At 29.1% G+C, this 26,680-nt stretch overlaps 1 protein-coding gene across 3 annotated transcripts in view; it reads left to right on the plus strand.

Annotated features, from left to right (window-relative positions):
* Positions 1-26,680, plus strand: part of LOC142321945 (S1 RNA-binding domain-containing protein 1) — a 71,660-nt gene that overhangs the window by 30,565 nt on the left and 14,415 nt on the right. For all 3 annotated transcript variants that reach the window (XM_075360478.1, XM_075360479.1, XM_075360480.1), the window contains exons 8-12: positions 3,681-3,824; positions 8,871-9,018; positions 10,516-10,715; positions 18,525-18,714; positions 23,412-23,585. In XM_075360478.1, the coding sequence (XP_075216593.1) occupies positions 3,681-3,824; positions 8,871-9,018; positions 10,516-10,715; positions 18,525-18,714; positions 23,412-23,585 (856 nt within the window). The remainder of the gene's footprint in view (positions 1-3,680; positions 3,825-8,870; positions 9,019-10,515; positions 10,716-18,524; positions 18,715-23,411; positions 23,586-26,680) is intronic.

The following is a 26,680-nucleotide window of genomic DNA, read 5'->3' on the forward strand; positions in this document are numbered from 1 at the left end:
CGTCATAAACTGTCAATAGCTCTGAGATTAGTTATGTTTTTTCTTAAATCATATTAGGCATGGGACCACAGACTACTTGGACTAATATTAGTCAAATCGCTTTTTCAAGTCGAATGGAACACGCAACCAATGTAAATAATACTGTTATTCAAAGACTTAATTATTCTACTAATATTAGTCATTAGTCAGGAACAGTAAATAATAAATAAAGTGCACCCATACACAACTCAGATGACGCTGGCTTTCATTGTGCAGTTAATTACAAATAAATCGTTCCCTCCCATTATTAATATTCCACCACAGTTTCTTTTTATTCACATAAATAAAAAGTCGTAAAATTATAAAAAGTTGCTGAATTGAAATTATTTAAAAAACTGAACTCATTCTTATTTTATAATATTTTTCGGTGTAATTTATTTGATCCAGTAAAATAATTTTACTTATGATTATTTTATTTAAAATTATTAAATAATTTTTGTAATTTTGAGTTAGTTTAACTGCCTCGTAGTTGTTGATGAGTTGCTGTCTGTCCTGTTACAGTTTATTTTTTTTTTAAGATGAATAACTGTTATTATACCAAATATATCACAATATTTCAATGCTATGGGAGAGCTCAGCTCTTCAGAAAAGCATTCAAAGATTGCAAACACTGAGTGTAATCAGTCCATGGCATCCAAGTCAATATCTGTATATCTTCAATTACCTATATCATCTTCCATATCTTCTGAAAATTTATCCCAGTCATTCCTGCAAAACAAATCTAAAGATTTGTCTGTAAAAAAAGTTAATAAAATTGATAATTTAGTGGCAGAAATGATTTTCAAAGAGATTTAAAGCCCCTGTCTTGTAGACGAAGAAGAGTTTAAAAGAACTCGCTCCATGCTATACCTTGCCGAGCAGAAAAAAATTAATGGATTTTATTATGCCAAATATTTATATAAATGTAAAATCAATACTTAAAAACATAGATAAAATTTTTTATTTCTCTATAACAGTAGATGATAGGACATCACGAAATATGATTCTTTTCTGACCGCAATTTATCTTTTTTTTTTAACTAGAACTTCGTTTTATATACAAAACAATTGCATGAAAATCATACAAGCCAGTATTTAGCTAAAAAATTAAAATAGGTTTTCCATGTAGTAATAAAATCGTGGCAATGTTTTTAAACAGGGCCGCTAATATGAAATGTTCCATAAAAATTTTAGATCTCCCTAATATTACATGTGTAGCTCATATGCTTAATCTAGTAGTAAATGATGGGATTTCACAATATGATGGGCTACCAGATTTAATTAAAACATATAGAAATATTGTATCGCATTTCAAGCATAGTGTAGTTGAGCTGATAAATTAAGACTACAGTCACAAATGGGGAGAAAAGAATTAAAATTAAATGCTGGTGTTGTTACAAGGTGGAATTTAATGCTTCTGATGTTTGAAAGGTTAATAGAACTGAAGCAACCCCTGTCAGCTATACTTGCATCATTGCTGAAAAGTCCACAATCCATAACAAATGTTCAAAGGAATATTCTAACTGAATGTGTAAATTTACTTAAATCATTTGATCTTATGAAATCTGAGACATTGCCAAAAATTATCCCACCTTATCAAAGATTACATTCCCGTTGAGAGGAATTGTGCATGTAGTTAATCAGAAAACTGATTTCTTCTATAGGCAAAAAGTTAAAAAAAGTTAATGTCTGGGATTAGCAGCCACTTGGGAAATGTGGAAAAAAGAAAGATTATTGCATTTAAGCATTTTATTAAAAAGCTGCTTTTGGAAATGACAACAACTTAAAAGATGCGGTAATTCATTGACATATGAATTGTCTTTCTTATTAAAACCAGACGAAGAACAGCAGCAGTCAATAGCTGAAGAACTGGATGGAAGAAAGTCTAATAAACATCAAAAGAGATTGGTTTTATGGAATATTTTATATGGTAAGGTTCAAGAAATTTTAAAAAGTGAAATCTAGAAACTCTTTAATTACTCTGAGGCAATATTTTGAGCAACCATATGAGGACAGGCACGTGAGCTGTACAACATTTTGGATGAAACATAAAACGATGTTCCCACAATTGCTAATATTAGTTACTAAATATTTACACATTCCTGGAACCTCTGTATCATCTGAAAGAGTTTTTTCCAAAGCAGGAAAAAACTCTTTCCTGCTTTTCTTTCAGAAAGAAGGAGGCTGAAACCAAAAAATGCTGACATGCTTATTTTTTTTTTTTTTAATAAAAATGTTTAGAAATAGACAACCACAGAAACACCTGTTTTCGTATTAATTTTTATAATAGCTAAGTTTTTAATGTTATTTCTTGTATTTTTTTATTAGTAGTATGCGTACTATTCTTTCGTATTACTATGTGTTTGATTTAAGTATGATGCCATACTTTTTCAGTTAAATGTAAAAGTTGAACTGTGAGTTAAAAAACTTAAATACAGTGTAATTACCAACTTTAATTTAGTAGTGCTTCATTAACAGACTATTATTTATTATTAAAATTTGTGTTTAATAAAAGTATGTGTTACTGTCATTAATGGAATAAGTCAGCAACATAAAAATATCAAACTAAGCAAGTAAATTAACAGGTGAATAACAAATATATGTTATTTTAACTGTAAATATATATTATATTTTTATAAAAACTGAGAATTTGTTATATAGAAGTACATTTTTATTTAAAGCCTGCATTTAGAATATTTTCTAAATACAAACGTACTGCAGAATTTAAGTACTGGTAAGGTATGTGTAACTCATACTGTAAAATTAGGTATAATTATATGATCTTTAGGTGGCGTGGCATGTTGAAAGGCACTTTTTTTAATTAGTGTGTATTTGCTTACATAGTATTGTTCATAGCTGGTATATTTAAGTTAAACATGTGGAGGTGAAGGTGGACTATGAGTGATGGGAACTGGAGACAGCATGGCAGGCTAATGCTAAATACGATTGGTATGAAATGAGATAGAAAGAAATGTTACTACTTTCTAGAGTGGTTAATGTATTTTTCTGCTCTCTATATTGGTTAATGTATGTTTCTACCTTCTATAGTGGTTAATGTTTTTGACTAACAACTAATTTGTAATTCTATGCAAAAGCAGTTAATTCTCCTGAATTTTTTGTGATTGTGACTAATATTGTCAGTGTGTGTTAGTCATAGGCAAAGACTGATTTTCAGATTCAGTTGACTAATATTTGTGTATTGTTTAATTAGTCAACTAATTTTAATAATTGATTAATTATGCTAGGTTTAAAACAGTTCTTATTAATAATTTTATTACTTTGAAAAAAATCTATGTTTTCTGAACAAATAAAAAATAAATTGTTTTTTATAAATATATAAACTATGTAAGCTTAAAAATTGAATTTTATAATTTAACTTTTCTACAAATGGGAGTTATCACTATCACCCTGTCATGTTCTTACTTTCCGTTGCCGTCTTGTAGTCTTTAAGTGCCCAGTGTGAGAATCAAAAATTTATTCCCTTAAATGGGAAATTTTCAGACCGGAAAACAAAATTTTTGGTGCTTAGTAAATGGGAAAAAACCCTTGGAAATTTTCAGTAATATTTGTTTTGATTTTCATTTAAATTTGTGATTAATTTGTACTAATTTTGTATATTGTGGAATTATTACAGCATTTATATTTTTTTTCTTTTTTTTTCAGTTCACCCATTAGTTGTTCGAAGTGTTAGAGCAGAATTAAATAAAGAGGCTGAAAGGGCTTCAATTGAAGTATTTGCTGCAAACTTAAAGAAATTACTTTTGATGCCACCATTAAGAGGCAAAGTTGTCATGGCAATTGATCCAGGTAACTCTCTTAAATTGGAAGTTTCTGTTTTATTCTTATTAATTTAAATGTTTCATTTCATTTAAGAATGGAGGATTTATTTTTTTAATGTGTTTGCTGAAAAAAATAAATTTTCAACTAGATTAATGATGAAAAAAATACTGTTGATGTACAATCAAAGTTCAGACATGTTAATGATAATCTTATTTATATATATTTATTGGTTCTTTTTTTTTTTTTAATTAATTTGAAAATTTTAAAAGTTTTAATCAGTCAGAAAAATGATTATGAGATTGCAATGAAAAATTGTAATAAACGTTAATAAATCTTTTTTTATTATATAAAAAATAAAATAAAATAGGTTAAATTTATTAATTTGAAAAAGTAGATTGATTGATATTATTTATTAGTTTCCTTGTCATCCTTAAATATTAATTAGCTATATAATTATTTATTAATTCTTTTTCAAATATTTGACATTGGGAATTTCATTTTACACACTAATTTTTTTTAATGGATATATACATTTTTTAAATAGTTTAATTGTAGAATTATCCTAAATAAACTCATATTTCATGTTTACAAGTGTCATCTGGAAGTGATTTTCTCTACTACTTAGAAATTATTGCATCTATATATTTTGTCTTAGGAAATTAACTTCGGGTGATTTTTTAAAAAACAAAAAGTGAAGTTCTTAAAGTAAATGTAAATAAAATGCTGTGCTAAATAGTTATTCAAATAAATTGCAAAATAAGATTACATAAAAAATTTGACTTACAAAAATTTTACATAACCTAAACCTCATGGGCATTTTGATTTTTAAACAAACGCTGTCATTAGTCTCAGCAGAAAAAGTATGACTATAAAAGTGAGTAAATAGGTAAATGAAAATGAAGAAATATTAATTGACAAATAAACATTTCTTCTGAAATTCCATAAAACTGTTTCAGGCAATCCCAATAGAAAGTGTAAATTTAGCTTAAAAGCATGTAAACCATTTAACCTCCACTTCATGTTGTCCACCATGACTTAATGCATGCGCCTTTTATCTAGGTTGGACAGATAAAATTTATATCAGGAAAGATAAAGACAGTGTGAAATTAAGGTCAGTCAAAGAGAAATCACTGTCCATGAACTAAAATTGAAGGTAGGGAATTATTTAATTTTTTTTAATACAATACGGGATAACTTATGATTGAAAACTTCCTCATTTCTATGATACTGTCTACGTCATTTTATTTTTTTATTTTAATATTATCCTCCTGCAAGAATAACTACCATTTTTATTCATATACCAAATCAGTAACTACTTGGCCTTGTCAGAATTTCAAAATATGTATATGCGTGGATTTATAATAAAATATTTTATTCAAATCTCTAAAAAACTACACAACATAAGAATTCATTAGGATTGTATAAGGATGCCTATATATCTAAATACCTGCTTCAGAAAATTTGCGTAAAAAAGTCAAGGAAAGTCATGGGCAGATTTTAATCAGAGCAGAATCATAAAAATAAAAAAGTGATTATTCACCATATTAGTATGAAAATATAATAATGTGAAATAATATAGATTCAAATATGTGAAGGTAAATAAAATAAATAATATTTTACAGAATAGAATAAAGTTTTTGAGGGAATTATTGAAAAATATTTTCATATATTTTTATGTGCGAAGATGCAAAAAATTCAGGTTATTTACTCAATTCTCAGAGAAATATTGCTTTTGACAAAAGACAAAAGTAATAACAAATTTTAATTTTCTATTAAAAATAAAATGATAGAAAGATCTTTTGGTTTGATGAGTAAATTATTAACAATGACAACAGACACATAATAAAACATTTACTTGTAGACTACAGTATTATCCTGTTTGGTGTAATAAATAGTTTTATTTGGTTTGGTGGAATTAAATATTATTTTTAAGCAATAAATATCTGTTTTTGTTTATCAAAGGTGGCATGTATACTTGGTGTGTTTAAAGAATCCCAACTGTAGACTGTAAAAAAGTATTTTTCCTAGTTGCTTCCAATCCTAATCTCCATAACCCAACATGTTCTCAGCAACCCTTGTATTGCTGGGAACATTTTTTGTAGCCTTCTTTCGGAATGGTCATCAGCTGTGTTAGTAGCTGTTCATCGTATGTTTCCCTAGCTGTCAAATAGGGCTCTTTCAAAAGAGAGTCAGCATCATTTTCACATTGCTCCTCACTCGTGTATATTCCATTGTGATGACCAAGCTTTGGTTTCTGGGTCATATCTGTACATTCAAGATCCATCACCAGTTATCTTGGTCTTAAGGAATTAGGATCACTATTAGTACACTCCAATGTGTCCATGTAACTTCAAAATGAACCTCTTTCTGTTCAAAGAAGCAACTTTAGCCAAATTCCATGGCAGCTCTGTCCACGCTCAAATCAACCATTTTAAGTCATCTATACTGAACAGTTGCTAATCCTAGTCATTTTCAGTCTCTTAGATAGCTAATAATTTTCCATTATCAAACTACACTTGTTAATTACATTTGGATTTCATCTTCTTGATGGCATAGCAGTTTGTTGATTATTCTAGACTTAAGTCCAACAATTTTGAAAATGGTTATACCATTCTTTAAATGTGTAACCAGATAGATTCATTCATGATTGGTTGCTTAACTGTACAAATCGTTTGCCTTGGATATCAACTAGCCTTTGGCAGAATGCTGTGCAGTAATGTTGACCAGCATATTCCATCATTTTGCAAAAAATAATGTGACTAGCACCCCTTACACTAACATATACAATTGTTGGACACTAGTGCTACACTCTTAACAAGTTTACAGCTTACATTCATATAGTTAGATATTATTTTATCAGAGCTTGTATATTGTGTTTTTTCCCTTTCGATCTAACCTCTAAGGATCATGTTTATACAGCTCAGACTTCTTACTTTTCTTCACATCACTTCATTTACAGTTTGTTTTTTCTTCTGCTTTTTTATTTATTAAGTATTTTCAAATCCTTGTCAGCTTCTATAAAACAGTTATTTTTATTTTTTTTAAAGAATTAAAAATTAATGTAAAGTTTTAATGTTTTCCTAATTGTATGTCGTATTTTTTCAAATTCTTTATAAATACTTGTTTTTCTTAATTTATAAATAGTCAATTCCTGACTTTCTGCAATAATAACCAGGAAGAGGATTGCATATTATCCAAAATTTTAGTAAAATTGTATGTAGTTCATCCAGATATTTAATAAAGTAATATGTATTAAAATGACCTAATACTATACTGCAGTTCAGTATATACATGCATTATTACATTACAGTATAATGGTAAATAATAAAATAAAATACAGTATATTGCACTACACTATTACATACCTGGTAAAAGTAGTTTATTCGAAGTACATATTAACATATAAAGATTTTCACTATCACTAATGCTGTACCTAAATAGATTGTGGATATGTAATGTATCTACTGTGTAATACATTAACAAACATTTCTTAAAGCTACAGCTAATGAGCAAAAAATACATGGACATGTTTTTATTCAAATTGTTTTTAAATAAGCCACAATTGATTGTTGTTTTAGAGAATGAAAACAATTTTTTTTTTAATTGAACTTTGTAGTAATACTGCACATAGTGCTGTAATATTGCACAATGAACTATTATCATGTTCAAAACAAGCACACACTCAAGTAGCAAATGATAAAGGAGTAAAACCTGTCGCAGAATGAAGAAATAACTTCAAAATTTTTAGCTTCTGTATAAGTTTTAAAATTTTTTTTTTTTAAAGAGGCATTGCAGGTAAATCACTTGTTGACTGTTTTGTTTTTATATTTGAATTGTATATGTTTCTTAAAAATTTTTGCATTTTGCTGATTTTTCTTCCTTTTTTTAATTTTTGTAAACTTCACTATATAGAGCTTCTGGAACTATTACATCTTGTAATGTCTCAGTTTTGTATTTTTGGAAGGGGATTTTTTGTTTTATAAATAGCCTTTCTTAAATGATATGGTATTTTTATCTGCAGTATTGTAGTTTTCATCCCTGTTTTGTCTAAGATATTTGGTGTTATAAATTAGTATATTGTATTTGTTATTTTTTTTTATAATGACACCTTACTAACAGCTTTTCAATTATTTTACATGCTCATGTATTTAATATTTTTTTATTATCTAGTATTTTTCTTTAAAGATTGTATATATTTATTGTTTCATGTAATTTATAATATTTATTTATTCACGGATGGATGGATAGATGTACAAATTTCAGTGATACAGAATTATTTAACATCAAAGGGAAGTTAGTTCAGTGTTTGAAGTAAACTGGAATAAAGATTAGCCTATTTAATAGATAATGATGATGATGACAGTACTATTACCATTTTGCTTATTTTAAAATACAGATATTTCTTGTATAAAATGAAGATAATTTAATACTACACCAGAAGTGTTTTCTATGTTCCTAACAAGCAACACAGAAGTTGAGATGCTGTTATGAAGTATATATTACATGACACTAGAACTAATCAGATTAAAGACAGTTCTTTGTGGAGTGTTTTCATCCCTGCCTCTTTCCATATATTCTTAAACCTTAGTTGTTACAGTGGAAATTCTATCAGCTACCACTTGAGCTTCATCTTTGGTGCCATAGTACTTTCAACTAGGCTGTGGGCTACTTCTTTTATTGGGGGGAGAAAGTGGCAACTCTCCAAGTTCTTCAGTTTAGATGGGTTTGAAAAATATCTTTTGTTAGTTGATGGGTTTCAACGCTGATGGAAATGTCTTTTGAGGCATTTGCATCAGTGCCATCCTGATAGAGGCTGTACTGATGACTGAAATATGTATACAGGTATTGAGGGTCTAGAAGATGACCTCTGGTAAAGCCCATTGGAGGCTAGAAACAGAGGGGGTGGTTGGTCTGGTGACCAGGATCATTACAAGGCAGATGTCTTCCATGGGGTCAGGATGGGTGCCTACCAGATAAAGCTGAGTTTCCTGTTCTCCAAATTTAAAATTTACATAGCATACAAGATATTGTGAACATAGAATTTATAATAAACAAGTAATTTAATTTTTATAGGTTTTCATCACGGTTGTAAAATAGCAGTTACTGCGCAGAATGGTTCGGTTTTGGATACAGCTATTTTGCATTTTAATTTCATGCAGAATGTAAATCCTAAAACTGATAAAGCTGCTGCACAACTTAAGGAAATGCTTATTAAACACAAGTATGTAGGTTTTGTTATTACACTATGTTTTTGCTAATTCTTTTTACTGCTGTTAAAACAAGTTTTTTTCATTTTACTTATTTATAGTTATTGACTTACTGTTGTTTTATTATTATTTATTGTTTGTTACCAAAAATTTTTCGAGAAATTAATTTAAATTCAAAAGGTTTCTGTGTGTTAAATTTCTTTCAGATGAAACCCTTTAAGAAAACTTATTCTTTCTGATTTAATGTTTTCTAACTACAACTGAATTTTTGATAGTAAGAGGCTAAATTATAACTATTTACTACAGTACTAAAATTTGTAATTAATAGGTTCTTTGACCTAATAAAGATGTAAATATAATTATTTGTTTCATGGATCACCAAGTCTACTTCAGTTATTTGATAGTTTCTCATCCTTCTTGAATACAGTAAATTAAAGTTTTTCAGTTCAAACCTATTTATCAATAAGTATTTACTAGAAGAAAAATACTTGAAAGCTGTTTTGCCTGTATTGGGAGAGGCATACCTCTCCCAATACAGGCAAAACATCTGTTACTAGTCTATTAGTATTATGATCTCTTACTATTGCTGAAGAACAGGATTTCTTATATCTAGAATTGTTAGCAAGGAAATAAATATAAACAAGACGAAACTTAAAAAATTAATGAAATTAAATTAATAACTTAGAAAAAAATGTCATTTAATTAGTAAAACAAAAACCAATATGCTGATCTCCTTGGTTGAGTAGGTAGCATTTCAACATTTTGTGTGGAGGTTCCAAGTTTGAATCCCGTCCAGGCACTACATCTTTTCAATTTCCACCAGTCTAATGATCATTGCTGTTGGTGCCCACTCTTTCATAAAAAAATCCAATAATTATGAAAATATTTGTGCCTGTTATTTTCTTTTCTATTATTAATAATAATAATAATGAATAAAAACAATTGTTAAAAGAAGATACAATATTACTTTGAAACAAAGTCAGAAGTATGAAATTAGCTTAAATACAGTTGTAGACTGTATTTAAGCTGTTTTGACCACTTAAAAAAAACTCTTCACTTGGGCCAGCTACCACACTGTTTCATACCCCTTATATTGACTAGCATAGACAAAATTCTATCTTGAGAAAGATGGGTAACATGAACATTCAATTGTAAAAAAGTATATTCCATACTAAATAAAATTTACACACATTTAATATTTATTGTTATTTGAGAAAAAAAAACTTTTACAAAAATTTTAATGTAAATAATATTAATCTATTGGTCAAAATATTCATTGTTTTTCAACATTGAATATTGTGTATCAATATTAATAATAAAGCTGATTTCTCAACTATCAATTATTCCCAATTTATTACTGACTGTTATTAAAATTCTAGTTTGTTATATTACCATGATTCATTGCATATTCTTAAAAAAAGGTTGATTAAATTTGAATGATTATACTAAATTATTTCTTTTAGTAGTTGAATCATTATTATGCATTTAATTTTATATTGAATTTTTTTCAGCTGTGAAACGGTTGCTTTAGGAAATGGAACAGCATGTCGACAAACTGAAACTTATTTAGGAAAGTTAATTCAGTCTGGATGGTTCATGCCTCTAGATGTTAAGTATACGATTATAAGTGAAACTGGTGCATCTATTTATAGTTGCAGTCCAGAAGCTGCTAAAGAATTTCCTAACATGGATCCAAATTTAATAAGTGCTGGTATGTTACTATTTTAATTCTCATTCAGTGTAGAAATAATTGACTAAAGTTTTATGCTATGCATATGAGTTTTATAAAAGTTTTGTATAAGAGTTTCATATACTCAAATTGTTTTGGCTTTGGATGACTAACAAACAATTAAAACATGTGATGACTTTTATTCCTCATTTCTTTACACAGTTATATTTTCATTCCTCGGAAGTACTGCTAAGCACAAAACCACTAACAGTGGTTTTATTTATTTTACTGCGAACTAAAATGTCTTGAAACTTTCAGATCAATAAATCATTGAAAAATATAAAATGGTAAAATAATATAATATAATGGTAAACATAAAATATAAAAAAATAAGTGGTAAAACTGAATGTTATACATTTAAATTTATAGTTTCATCAAACTAAAGAAAAATGCCAAACTATTTGTGATGCTTCCACCTCCCAAAAAAATGTCTTAATTTGTTATATAAAACACTCGGTGCTTTTTTATATTACTGTACAGATTTGGTAATCTTTAAAAGCTATATTCCCTTTGTTTAGTATGCTTTTTAATACATTAGTTTACACATAGGAATTTGTGATACAATCCAAAACATCTCTTCATCCCAAACAAAATTGTAAAACATTAAAAAAAATTTATGTTATCAAGAAATATTCATATTTTCAATTTTTTATTTTTTTAATAAAAAACCAGGTGTTAATATCAGCTTTATTTTTAGTATATATGGAATTAGCGAGAACACTGCCAGAAATAATTGGCATTTCCAGAAGTATGTTAAAATAATAGGCTGGTTCATTGTTAATTTTTAAGATAATAACTTAAATTCTATTGAATAAATTCTTGAGTCTGTTGAATAGTAGCTCTTCTTGCATTGTGTACTATTACACAGTTATTATTATACACAGTATAAATAAAGACCAGTTGCTCTGGTAAAAAATTGTATAAAATTAAAATATGTTTTGTAAAGTTCAAATATATATAGTACAAATATGACAATTGTACCTGTTCTTACATAAAAGAAACTTTTGCCACCCTTAAAGCAAAACCATTTGAAGATGAACTACTGCTTTTTTTCTAAACTGCCATAAAAATGCAATAAACCTAATAAACTAAAACTACACACCCAGGTATTTTATGTAAGTACCTAGAATGTATTTCAAATTTTAGTTAATGGTTTTAAATTTTTTTTCCAAACACCTCAGAAGAAGTTATGTTCATATTGGCCAGTGTAATAAATAAATGCACAAGAAATTATTTTAAGTGTTCTTTAATAAATATTATTTTGAATTAAATATAACTATTTAAAAAAGGATATTTTCTTTTGTGGTGCCCCGTTTCAGTTTACTATAACATTTTTTTTTTTTTTTTACAAATTGTGGCTTGTCCTTTAATGCTGACTTTCTAATTTTTAATTAAAACTTAACAAATAAATTTTTAGTCTTTTGACTTCAGATTTTGTTAATGTCATTCCTTTTTGTTACATGCTAACCTTATTACCTCAACATCAATACGAAATTCTTGGCTACGTCTTTTATAAATTGCAGTATTTGTTTTATACTACAGAAATACATCTGTCACCAAATTAATTAAACCTGAATAATATATAACCACCTAGTTTGTTACTTTGCAATATTTTGCCATGAATTGTTCTCTTCTGTTCATCTCAAGATATATTCAATTTGTATTATCAACCTATAAATGGATTAGGATATTCTCATAAGGATGTTAATTTTTAACATCCTTATGCAACTCTACATTTCAGAGCTCTTTTCCTCTCTGTTTTTATTACAGTTCACATTTCATTAAATATTAAATCTATATTAAGTACTTGCAGACTTTATTTCTGTATAAAAGCTTTTTGTATACTTTTAATCTCTACCTGTAATTTTACTTAGTAAGCAGCAAATTTTGATTCTTTTGGTGTACTATGTTCACCTGTCTTGATGTTTTTCCTTATTCATTTCATTATCTTGTTTTACTTGTTTTTTTTTTGTTTTTTTTACTGAACTTTTCTCCTTGCAATAAATCCTTCCAAGAAGTTTGTTAGAATTTCACTGGTAAGAGTCTGCAGAACTGGATGGCACAGCGAAGTCAACAAACTGTGTTTATATTTCCAAACAATACCTAACCTAAAAGTGAAACGAAAAGGGGGAAAAAATAACCATGAAAACATTATATTTCAATTCAATTATATTTGTAATAAAGAATACTTTCAAAAAATACCTCAAATTTTTTTAGACACTGTTTTTTTTCTTCCATTTGATGAACAAGGATTCAAGTATGTCACTTTTTCTCAAAAAGGTGGGTTTACAAATCGCACCACTAGGTAGCAGTACTTGATAGTACTAGGTAGCGTACAAAAGCTTGATAATGTACTTGAAATAATAAAATTTAAAAGAAAATATACTACTGCTTGTTTTATAGTAAATGCCCTTATGTAAATGCAAGTATTGAAGATGAAACAATTTTTTTAATTCCCATCACTTCGTCAAAAAAATAAAAGTATCAGTTTTCAAGAGATCATAGCTGCTAATAAAATGCAAAAAAATATGAGCAGTAGGAAAGTGTTGCAAATGTGGCAAGATTTGTTCCCACAACAAAAAAATCTGTCATTAACCAACAAAATCGGGGCGGTAAGAGTTTTGTAACAAATTTTTTAATTTTTTTCTTATTATATGGAATGCTTATATATTGTTTATTATAAATTGTTATATATCTATTGTTTATTAAATTTATTTAACATGTATTTATTTTTTAAACAAAATTCTAAATTAATAACAGATTTTGATAATAGAAATGTAGTGTCTTACTTTTTTGATATCAGCATCATTTTGTTAAAAACAGTTTTATTTATATTACTGAAATTTTTGTTTTTTGAGCGGAAGAAATGATATCTGCAAGACTCTAACCATAGGGTTTACAATTGCATTGTACTTTTTTTGGATCTAGAATTACTTCTAACTCATATCTGTTTTCTCCCAAAAGAGTATCATCATCAAATCTAAAGATTTTTATTTTTCTCCCTGAACAGTTGTTGCAGTCTCAATTATGTCTTTCAGTTTCTGAATTATTTCTTCTACATATAAATTGAAAGGCAATGACAGAGAGATTATACTCCCTTGTCTTACTACTTTTTAAACTGAGCTTGCCTTTCTACATCTTTTATCACTGCTGCTCAATTCTTATAAAGATTGTTTACATCTTCTATCTCTATTCTTTAATCTAGTCTTCACAAACCTGTTTTTCCATGTTATATTTTCAGTTACCTTTTCCAGATCTGTAAATGTAAAGTATGTGGCTTTATTCTTCTTAAATCTACTTTTTAAGCTAAGCATAGGAGCTACAATGGCCTCCCTTATTCTCTCTCATACTCTTCCTGAAACCAGACTGGTCTTCCATCTTTCACATATTCTTTTACCTATAAATAATTGTAGTAAGTGCATGAAATGTTAGACAAATATTGCAGTAGTTCCCACATTTAACTATTTTGCTATGCTTCATTAGTAGGTTAACAGTGTTACACTTACTTTAAAATCTATTGGTACTTCTGTCTCACAAACACTACATTAGATTAATATCTACATAATCTATTTAGTCCTGCTTCTCATAAACAAGGTGATTCTGACGGTTTTTGTCTATTCCTGCTACCTCATTTCAGTTAAGCGAGTCATTTAAAGTTCTATCAAAACTTGATGTTAAAGTAGAGTCTCTTCTGATATATTCATCTATTTCTTTTTATCCCTCCAAAGTCTCACCTGATCGATCTTCTCTCTTAATGTTCTTACATATTATTAGCTGTTTCTTTTCTTCGCAAAAATGGTTTTCACCCTCACGTCTTTTACCAGTTCATTTTAACTTTATTTCTCCCAAATTTTCTTTAATTTTCCTGTTACCACATTAGTTTTACTTTAAAATAGCCTGTACAGTTGCATTCATCATCTTCAGAAGTTTTATACTCATCTCATCAGATGTAATATACAGAATATTTCTAAAATGGTGGGGTGGCTATTCTTTTTCTTTTTCTACTTGTAAAACTAAACAAAAAATATCCGTTGGAAAAATGGCAGTTTCTCCTTCGTTCTCCCACTGTCCACCATTTTGTTATTTTTATATAAAAATTTATATCTCAAGTTCGGGCAGAGGAATCGCAGTAATATTTGGTAATTGTCTTTGTAATAAAGTTTTAAGATTAGAAAAAATCAGGACTTGCAAATTACAAAATGGCAGCCATGTTTATTTTTCATTTGTTATATCTCCATAAATATAAGTTTTATCAAAATGTATGTTATATGTATGTAATGTATATATGTATAATGTATGTAATGTAAAATATTAAGTCCTTTATTTTGAACAAAATGACATATTATTTTTTTTCAAATCTGTTAACAAATTGCCGAATTATGGCAGAAAATTAATGTAATTTTGTATCTGTTGTCCTCCATTTTACGTTCATTTTGATTAAACATAATTATTTTTATTTATTGTTAATTCTAGTATTGTAAATTAGTATCAGATTAAGTAGTATTTTTTTTGTATTTGTTTAATTAAATAAATTATTCAGCAATTATTTAATAATTTCAATAGTTATTTAATAATTTTGAGTACTTGAATAATGTTGAGAAGTTAATATTATAACAGATAGAAACTTAGATTCTTTGCCCATTATCACTTTTATTAGCAGATTCCAAAGAATTTGAAAAGATGTTATTACGCCCGATCAGATTCTCTAAGGGGGTGCTGGTGAGCGCTTCCTGAACACGATTCTGAAATGTTTAACATATGTATGTATAAATTAGATTTTTTCATCCACTCTTCTGGATGCAAATCTTAACCGATTTTGACAAAACTTGGTGGTGATGTAAACCTGTAGATTCAGCCCTATTGATATTCATCAGTTCTCAGGAACCAGAGTTACACCTAAAAAACAGGAGTTTTTGATACATGCACATTTTTTGACCAATTTTGATAAAACTTGATAGGATGATTTAAACCTAGTAGAAATAGAACCCTATTGATCTTCAAACAAATTGGTTAGGAACTTTAGTTAGAAGCAAAAAATGGGGTTTTGACTATTATTTCAAGGTTTTTATTATTTCAAGGTAACTTGAAGAGTGTCATGTTAGAAAGCCAAAATTAAATTTTTGCAAGTACCACCAGGTGCAAGCTGGTTTTCCAAAGGTCCCAAAACATCAAGATTGTAGCCCAAATCAGAGTTTGGCAAGCACTGCCAGGTCCGAGCTAGTTTCACTTTAGTACTTTACAACATCTGTAAATAAAATAATGTGACTGGTTCAGAAAAACTTTTTATTCATATCCAATTATATATGAATTCTTTATCACTTTCAAAATAATTTCCTTGGGTAGCCATGCAACACTTCAAACAGTTTTCCCACTCTTCATAGCAGTGTTGGAACTCAGAAACTGGAATATCCTTCAGATGGTCGGTTACATTTTTTTAATGTTTTCTACTGGTTCCAAAATGGTATTCTTTGAGGTGTCTTTTTAAAGTTGGGAACAGGAAAAAGTCACAGAAACTCAAGTCAGGTGAATAAGGTGGTTGAAGAACTACAGGAATGATTTTCTTTGCAAAAAATTCATTAATTGAGATTGCAGTGTGACGTTTGAAGTGTACCACTCCTTGCTCTGGTGTTTTGTTTCTGGGTCATACTCAAGTATCCAAGATTCATCACCTGTAATAACATATTCTAGAAAATCAGGATCAGGTTCAATTCACCCTAGAAGATTGCAGCACACTTCCTCCCTGTTGTTTTTCTGTTCAAAACAGTGAGGTTTTTGGGACCAATTTTGCACAAACCTTTTTCATATCCAGTTTGTTTGTCAAAATTTGATGGACTGTGGTATGGTTCAAATTCAATTGTTCTGCAATCATTCTGACAGTTAATCTCCGGTTGTACCATATCAAATCTCTGATTTGCTCAACATTGTCATCACTTTTGATGTTAATGGTCTTCCAGAGCATGGGTCGTTCATAACTGATTCCCGACCATCTGAAAATACTTTAAACCACCTAAACTCTTGGGCTCGTGGCAGAGTGTCATCTCCATATGCCCTTTTCAATTTTGAAAAAGTTTCAGTAGCATTCTCACACAGTTTAACATAAAATTTGATTGCACAACATTGCTCATAATTAGTATCACTCATTTTTGTAACAGACGTAAACAAACTTTTTGTGAAACAAGTTTTTGTTGTGTCTCAAGTGGCACAAAAACATTAGTCTAAAAATATTAATACCTAATATAAATCAGCTGTTCATATAACCATATGTTGACTAGTAACTTTACAGTGTTGTCATTTTGGCTGACAAAAAAAACCTTGTCTCATTACTTTATTTACAGACCTCGTACTTTCACAAAAATGCAAAGTGTGATCTGGGTTAACAGAATGAGGTTGGTGTCCAAAAAATCAGTTTTGAATTTTTAATAGTTTTGGGTTAACCTTGAACGTTTTCTTTTTTGTGAGTATGGTGAGTACCTTTTCTTTTTTTATTCATTAAATTTCTTATGAATTCATAAATAAAAGAAAATTGTAGAGCATATTATAGTGTCTTAGGTTATTTATTTCTCCACATTTTTTGAGTGCAATGTTGAACTAGCCAAAACCATTATTTTCATTTATATATATCACTTATAGTGGGTTTCAATCTTTTTATTTTATTTTGGTATCTGTTCATTCAATAAATAAACAGACAAATAGCTGTACAGCAAAAATAGTTTATTAAATAAATATAATTTTTTTGTCTACTTATCCACGTAATCCCCGCCAACTTCTCTGCACTTGTTCCATCTTTTTACAAGTTTTCTTATCCCATCAGGATGTACCAACACGTATTTGAAATTTTTCAGCAATTTGTTCAACTGTAAGTCATTGGTCTTCTTGGATAAGTGAATCAATACAAGAATCTAATGCCAAGGTCGACACTGTTACTGGACGCCCAGAGTGGTGCTCATTGGTCACACTTTTTCGGCCACTTTTAAACTTTTCACCCACACATAAAAACTTGCACTGTTCATGCAACTACTGCTGTATTGTTTGTTCATCCGAGAGAATATCTCTGACGGTTGTACACTTTCTGGAAGTAAATCAGATCACAGAACACTGTTCTTCAAAAGACTTTCATCAAGTGGACATGCCATCATAACTAAGACTTTAGAGGTTATGTTTACATGAGTATTAATCGAATACCTGACTAACATTCTTTGCAAGGTTGCCAATTAACACTTACAAAAGTTTCAATTACCTGCATTAAGTGTTTCCTTCACTAAAAATGTGTCACTAAAAAATTATTTTGTATATATACTGTGTGTTAATCAGGAAGATTCTTTCAACTTCCTGACTTCATCATTGTGTGTGATAATAAAGTCTCATGAATAAGTGTATAACCAACATAATCTTATTCTTCAAAAGCTACTTAATTGTACAAATTGTTTTGTTTTGAATATTATCGAGCTTTTGGCATAACTTGATGCAGTACATTGTTCTACACATTCCATTATTCATTCAAAAAATAAAATTGCAACAAGCATGTGTTACACTAATTCATATGGCTGCTGAACGAGACGATACATGCACATCTTTACCTAGGTTTACCACTCCCATTCAGATATTTTCAGTAGAAAAAAAATTGTAGTGGGATACTTTGTGAATGTGCTTCATATTATATACAATACATATTTAGTGATGTTCCATACAAGAGCACATATGAAGGAGTTAAATTATTTTTAATGTTTATAGCACTTATGAAAGATTATGTTTGATAGGAATTTAATAGTAATTGAGAATGTTTAATTGCAGTGTCCTTGGCTCGAAGACTGCAAGACCCACTTGGGGAGTTAGTAAAGGTTGAACCTAAACACCTTGGAGTTGGAATGTATCAGCATGATGTTTCCGAAAAACAGCTTAGTTCTACTTTAGATGAAGTTGTTTCTGAGTGTGTTAGTTTTGTTGGAGTAGATATTAATACTGCTTCTCATACTGTTCTTCGGTAGTATATTTATTGTTTCTTTAATTCTTAATATTTACTATAATCTACATACTTGTTTGTAATATAGATATTATACTTTTAATATAGATGATGTTTTACTGTACACTACAAAAGTGCTTTGACAGAAAATATAAAATGATAATCATTTTTATAAAATAAATTTTATTATTTATTTATCAGATTATAAATTATTGAAAACCTTATTGAACTGAAACTTTAAGGGTAAATAGAGCTTCCATCCAATTTTTCAAATCAGCATATTCATAGTGTAAACTTTGTGATAAGACATCAGCTCATTATTCAAACAATTTGTACATATTCACATAAAATTTTTCTCCAGGGTTGTATATATTTTTTCATATTTTATATCTAATTACTAATTACTGCTGTGTTTGAAACTAGTAAAAAAAATATGTTGCACAAATTAATTAGCATCATGAAATAAAGTTACATATATCAAAACATACAGCAAATTACAACAGTAAATTAAAGTAATGAAGTAGAATTTGTTTCTTAAATAGTTAAAATTAAACATAAGATACATTTGGTGTTCTTAGAGTCCAAAACATATTTGAAAACATTTACTATTATTTACAGTATATAATATTTTAACATATTACTGTTTAAACTTATTTAAATTACTTTAATCTAAAACTTTATTTAAATTGAAAATATTTTGGTTGGCAGTAAAGGATAAAGCTACTGGTGAATGCAGAAAGTGATGAAAATATAATTTGTTTATCTTATGCTTGATACAACCTTATAAAGAATACCATGTACCTACTTAAACCATTGAAACTTTAGTTATTCAACTGCTTATTTTCTGTTACAAAAACTGTATAGCTTTTGGACGATAATTCATTTTCTAGTAACCATATAACAAATGTTTCCATAGAGCTGTGTTTTATTCTGATTAAAATTTACTAATACTGAAGTATCTAATTGCTGTCAAATTTCTAAATTGTAGTGTTAATCTTAAGTGTTTATTAGATATCTCATAGATTTAGAAAATTAATTTTGTGCTGCACTTTCATTGAAAAATACCAATTTATTTGCTGCTATAGCTATATTAAGATTATATACAGATTTTTTATTCAAAGCTGTAATTAATTATTAAGTAGTACTTAAATAGAAATAAAAAGAAATTCTCATTGGTGGATAGACTTAAGTTCAGAATAGTCCATATGTCTTTAGGAGTAAATCAACTATATCAATATTATTTCATTTTATAATAGAAGTTGTTAAAGCTTGTGATGGTTATGTGTTTGGGATTATTTGAATTTTAGATTTTTCCAAAGCAATTTAGTCTGATAAACTACATGATGTTACTAAAAAAAAGAAGAAAATCTGGAAATGTCCTAAAATGTAAATTTTCCTAAATGGTTTTGTGATAGGTTTTTATTTTTATTTATGATAGGTTTCAAGCAATAAAAAAAGTCCTATTTTTTTCTTATCCTAACAGCTGTGGTTTTTTTAAGACTAGTTTTATTGAAAATAAAACTGGACAGAATTGTGCAATGCAGGGCTGAGAACTATCCATTATCAGCCCTATATTGGTTTTAATTTATGTTAATGATTTAAATTCAATTTTTCAATCATAAAATCAATAGTATTTCAGATTAACACAATGCTCTATTAATTTTTGTCGATGATAGTTGACAATTGTATTATTTGAAGTTGGATTTTTTAACAAAACACCACCGAACCAAGTTATTTTAAAGTCATTCTTAATAGACAAATGTCTGTTTAATTGAACAAACAAAACTGCAAGTAATTTTTTTTTATTATTATTACATCAACTGACACTATATAAAAAACACCAGCATCTGTCAGTCACTGAGGATGGCCACAAAAATAACAAAACATTCTGAACTAAGTTTTCTTAGAAAATTTTATTACACAACTTGGTTCTGTGTAGTGTTATAAAAAGTTCAGCTTCAAATAATACCACTGCAAACTGGCATGGACAAAAAGGAGTAAATTATTAGAGTTTTGTTTGTATCATTCTCAAACATTATTGATTTTATCATTGAAAAATTGAAAGATAAATCATTAACATAAATTAAAACCAATATAGGACTTATAACAGATAATTCTCAGATCTGCATTGCACGATTCCTTTAACAGTTTTATTTCCAATTACGCTTTAGGAGTCAAAAAAAAAAACTTTAGTTAAGATAAGAAAAAAATGCGTAAGAAGAAAACTATTTAGGAAATTTCAAGTCAACTGTGTTTTAATACATATTTGGGTATTAATGAAGTAGGCGATCTACTGCTGTAGTTAGTTGGTTAGTTCTTAGATGGTGCCACTAAAACGCTATATTGAAATAAAATAAATAAAATTATAAATATAATCTAAATGAACTTAATATACACTTACTATATTAATACTAACACTCAGTGTTAAGTCTATTAAGAATGTGGTTGAAATTGTCAGTTTGTTTAGTATATTGTTAAGTGTTTTTATATTTCATAGTATTCAAGTCTGTTAAATATATAAGAATATTATGGTTGTGTCAGCGTTGGTGGACTTGTGAAATTTGCTAACCACCTCACAGGTGTCTATTACATGGTTAGTAGTAAATGTTTCTTTTTTATATTGTCATGGTAGCTTTTAATGTTTATTAACTTATAAAATTTAAAACACGTATAAATTAAGAATCAAAAACAATTTCTGAACTTGAAGATTGGTTATTACCCGCTTAATTAGTTAAAACATTATTTAATGTTTACATCTTACCAGCAATGTCAATGACAATTGATATTAAAGAAATTAATAGAACTATCTTACTTAGAAAAAAAAAAAGTAATAAAATCCATTTTCATGGTTTTCTCATGAAGGTTGGCGTTGAAAGTAAATAAGCTTGGTGGTTAAATTCATTATTAGCTTGAAAATGTACTTTTAAAATGTTCATTCTGTTGGTTTGTATGGTTGAAAGTTTAAAAGTAATATCGTACATTATTTATATTTATTTTTGTGTGTAATAAAAATCACAATGAAAGTTCTGTATTCAATATAATACCCAGTAAAGAAGTAATATATTCATGTAGAATTTAGAACTGCAGTGGTTGGAAGTAGCAGTCTGTGTTATGCTGTGAAATTTTGTATACCCTTCCATTATTATTAAAAATAATAAGATTTTTTTACTTTTTTAAAATTCTTTTTATTCAATAGGTAGGTTATTTACCCTTTATGAGAGAAACCTTATCAATAAGGATTTTCCTTAAATTTTTCTGGTGGATTAGAAGAAATATACATCTTTGACTTGGACTATTTAGGACATGCTGCGTCCAAGTTATGAAATGAGTTTACGTTTGTACAGTTCCTAAGGAGATAGTTTTCAGAGATATGTTGTGGTTTTAACTATTTTAATTTTATTCTTGATTTATGATAGAGTTTTTTCATGAACAAGGAGTAGGAGTTATTTCATTGATATATTTTATGACTATGAACTTAAACAAGACATACAAGGGTAAGTCAATTATTATCCGCAATATAGTTTTAAATTTTATTGCAATACAAATAGGAAACTTACATGTACATCATTTTTCAACATAGTCCTCTTGCATTTCAATGCACTTGGTCCATCGTTGCACAAGCTTCCTGATACCCTCATAAAAGAAGGTTTTTGGTTGAGCTGTGAGCCAGGAATGCACCACTTCTTTCAATGTTTTGTCCGAGGTAAATCGACGGCCCCTTAATGCCTCTTTGAGTGGACCAGACAAGTGGTAGTCAGAAGGGGCAAGATCAGGACTGTATGAAGGATGAGCCAGTACTTCAAAGTTGAGTTTCTGGAGCGTTTCAGCAGTATGTGGGCGGGCATTGTCGTGCAACAACACAACACCTTTCGACAGCAGTCCTCAGCGTTTGTGAACTTGCAGGGCAAATTTGGATGTTTCCATTCCATATGGTCTCTGCCATTTGCTCTCTGGCTATGATGGATCCATATTTCGTCACCAGCGATGATTCTGTCTAAGATGATCTCCCATTCGTTACCATAGCGATCCAAATTTTTTTGGCAGATTTCCAAGCGCATTTGTTTATGCAACTGTGTGAGTTGTTTTGGGTTCCATCTTGCACAGACTTTATGAAACCCAAGTCTGTTGTGGATGATTTCGTAGGCAGAACCATGACTAATTTGCAGACAGTATGCCACTTCACTATTGCCACTACTCGTCTCTCTAAGAAAACCATGTCGTGTGCATGCTCAATGTTTTCCTCATTTGTGGCGGTAAACAGTCATCTGGCTCCTTCGTCGTGCGTAACACTTGTGCAACTATTTTTGAATTTTTCATTCCATTCGTAGACACTCCATTGCAGCAACACACTGTTCCTGTACTGTACCAAAAGTTTTCGATTATTTTTGGCCCCTGATACACTTTCCAATCACAAAAACTGGATCGCTCAACATTGCCCTTCTTTGGTGCAAACAGAAAGCGGAGCAGCCAAGGTTAACGGCAGGGCAGCGATAATGGAACTAACCTAGCAGCATCGATCCTCCACAGACATAACAATTAAACCACGCATGCGTCATCTACGCAACACGACAGTACTACCAATATAAACAAAAATATAACTAAATTGCGGATAATAATTGACTTACCCTCTTATATCATACTGTTTTTTATAATATCCACTGTAATTTGTACTTTACAGATGCTCATATAATAATTTTACGTATTTGTATTGTTTTCAGTCGTGTTGCAGGTTTGAATGCTTCACGTGCTACTAAATTAATAGAATGGAGAGAGGGTAATGGACCATTTACAAATAGACAGCAATTAAGGTTAGTCAAAGGTATTGGAGATAAGAGTTTTGAACAGTGTGCTGGATTTGTACGCATCTTACCACAGTCATTTCATTGCAGTAGGTAAGTATGAGAATATTTATTATTTTTGTGGCTTTTAACCACTTTTGGGATCTGTATTAAAGAATTGTCATGTGAATGCCAAAAATATTAACTATTTCTTTTGTGTTGTATATGAGGGATTAGAGTAAAAATAGTTTAGGATGAACTTAACAGCTGATAAAAGTTTATAGTTTATGTACAATTCAAAAGCAAAATATCAAAATCCAACTTTGTTGAGTTCAAAGAAAACTGAAAGTGGAAGATTGAAAGAAATGTTGATTTTGTTTCCCAAATAATTTCTTTCCCAAATAAAGAAGCTTATACATTAAACAACTGGTTAAATATTGAGTTAAGTTAATCTTATTAGTTTGCAGTTTTCCCAGAAGTGAATTCTTATTTCTTCTACATTATCACATACTGGCACATTTTTAAATTATTGCCTCCAAGTTTTGCAAAATGAAGATTTCCATTTTATCCCATCCACTCTTTCCAGATATTGCATCTACCAATATATTATACAAGGTTTGATAAAAAAAAATATGTGGAATTTTTTAATTTTTTGTGTTGTATAAGTTCAATTCTCATAATTTTATTTGTTGTGTTGTTACACTTTTCCCTAATATATATTTACATTGGTAGCCAGCCATATTGGATGCTTAGTTTATTGTTGGATTTCAAAATTTTGAAAGCCCTTTTTGAAAACGGCTTTAAAAAGTTTTGTAAAAATTTGAAAACAATTTTGTATGGTCCACAATTTTTTACTCGTGGAAAAAATGGAACAAAGACTTTGCATTTAATTTTGGAATAAAGTGCAGCATCGCATTGGAATTGTTGAAAATTGCTTTTGGTGATTCTTCTATGAATAAAACAATTGTTTGTAAGTCCCAGCACAACAATAAAACAAGCTGGACGTCCCAACACATCAATAATAAATGATATCAAATAAGTGAAGAAAATGATTATGGACAATTGCCGAATCACTATCATAGAGGTGACTGATGAGGGTAGCATATCATTTGGCTCATGCCAAGCCATTTTTTCAGATGTTTTGCACATGAAATGTGTGGCACCAAAATTTGATTCAGAATTGTTGAATTTAAACCAAAAGCAATGCCAGATGAACATTGCTCAGGAGTTGCTAAATGAAGTGAATGACAATCCAGAACTGCTCAAGCAGGTCATAACTGATGATGAAACTTGGGTGTATGGGTGGGTATGAGACCAAAACTAAGGCCAATCATCCCAAAGGAAATTTCCTTAAGAGCCAAGGTTATCAAGTTCGATCGAATGTGAAGGTTCTGATCACTGTGTACTTCAATTTCAATGGCTTAGTGTATCATGACTTCTTGCCACCAGGTCTTATGATCAATGAGTACTACCTGTAAGTTCAAGGGTGTTCGCGTGAAGCAGTCTGAAGAAAACATCTGGATTTGTGGCTAAACAATTCATAGTAATTGCACACAATACACCTGCTCATACTTCATTTCTTGTTCATGAATTATTTTGCAAAAAACAACACCATTATGATGCCTCAGCCTCTGTATCGCCAGAAATGGCCCCATGTGACTTCTTACTACTCCTGTAATAAGAACAAACTGAAATAAATCATGAAAGGATGATGTTTTGCCAACATTGAAGAGATAAACAGAATCGCTAAAGGAGCTAAATGTCATACTGAAAATTATGTTTCAGAGGTGCTTTGAAGACTGGAAAAAGCACTGTCATAAATGTATTATATCTGAAGGGGAGTACTTTGAAGGTGACAAAATCAATATTGATGAATAAATAAAGATTTTTTGAGAAAAACCAAAATTCCGCCTATTTTTTTTATCAAACCTCATATCTGATGAAAGTAAGGACTGATTGAATACTGTTGTAACAAATATTCTTCATTTTATTTATATAACTTTTTACAGCCTCAAAAAATGTTGTTCCCACATTCCATCATGTTTATGCTTAAGTACAGAAATACATTAAAAAAATGAAAACTAATATACAGGACTTTAGCAAAGCTCTGTTAAATTAAAACAGTGCTTTTTCCAGAATATTGTGAACTTTATAGCAGCTTTATTTTCAGGTACTCTTTACCTTATCATTGCCAAATTCTTATTTATAAAAAGTATCAAAGTAGAAGATGATAATAAAAAATAAACTCAATAAATGCACTTTACACAAGATAACTTTGTTTGTTTAAAAATAAATTTCTTGAAAAATTTAATATCTTACATATAGCTATAAGATGTTTTTGTCAATATTTGTATACATAAATTTTTTAACAATATTTAGGAGACATGATAAAAAAAATAACAAGAATTTTAATTTTTATTAAAAAGAGTTTACTTATTTCAGCTGTTCTTCTGATCCTCAAAACATTTATGGGAAGCATTTTTTGGTATAGTTTAAAGTACACTTAGATAGTTTATTTTACATCACCGTAAATTGTTGGTCTTTTAATGTTTTCTTAATCAATAGGAACAAGATAAAGTTGCAAGGTGTCATAATAGAGAATATAGATGCTACAGCATATGTATTTTTTTTTTTTTTTTTTGGCTAAATTATGAATTAATAATCAAATAATAGAGCTGTATTATTATAAAGTACACAAACAAAAAATTGGTTACTCACTTTGTGATAGTTTTCTTTGGATTCCCTCACCTATATAGATTAAAATTGCTAATTAATACTTTTTGTTGACCGTGCAACCTTGTGATAAAAATTCATATTGGGCTCACCATTCTAATTAAAAAAACTAAAAAAAAAAATCAGTAAAAACCTTAAATTGGATCAAATGATTGGACCTTCATTTCATCATAACCATATATCTATGTTTTGTTACCTGTTATGACTCATTTGAGTCATCAGCAACATCAGCTAACAATTTTTCTGCGATGTTACTTTTGTCAAAAATTCATTCGTTTTGGAAGAAATCCCATCAACTTCATACACAAAGTGGCAGTCAAAATTGTTTCATAAGAGTTGAAAGAGATTCCCATCTGAATAGATGGAAAGTTGATGGAAGATTTCTTAATGATTTGACTATTATTGATCACCATGTCCTTTATTTTTTTTTTTTTTTTTTTTTAGTATTTTCATCAGTTATTGATTTGATATTAGAT

This window comes from Lycorma delicatula, chromosome 3, assembly GCF_047948215.1.
Source record: "Lycorma delicatula isolate Av1 chromosome 3, ASM4794821v1, whole genome shotgun sequence".
Lineage (NCBI taxonomy): Eukaryota > Metazoa > Arthropoda > Insecta > Hemiptera > Fulgoridae > Lycorma > Lycorma delicatula.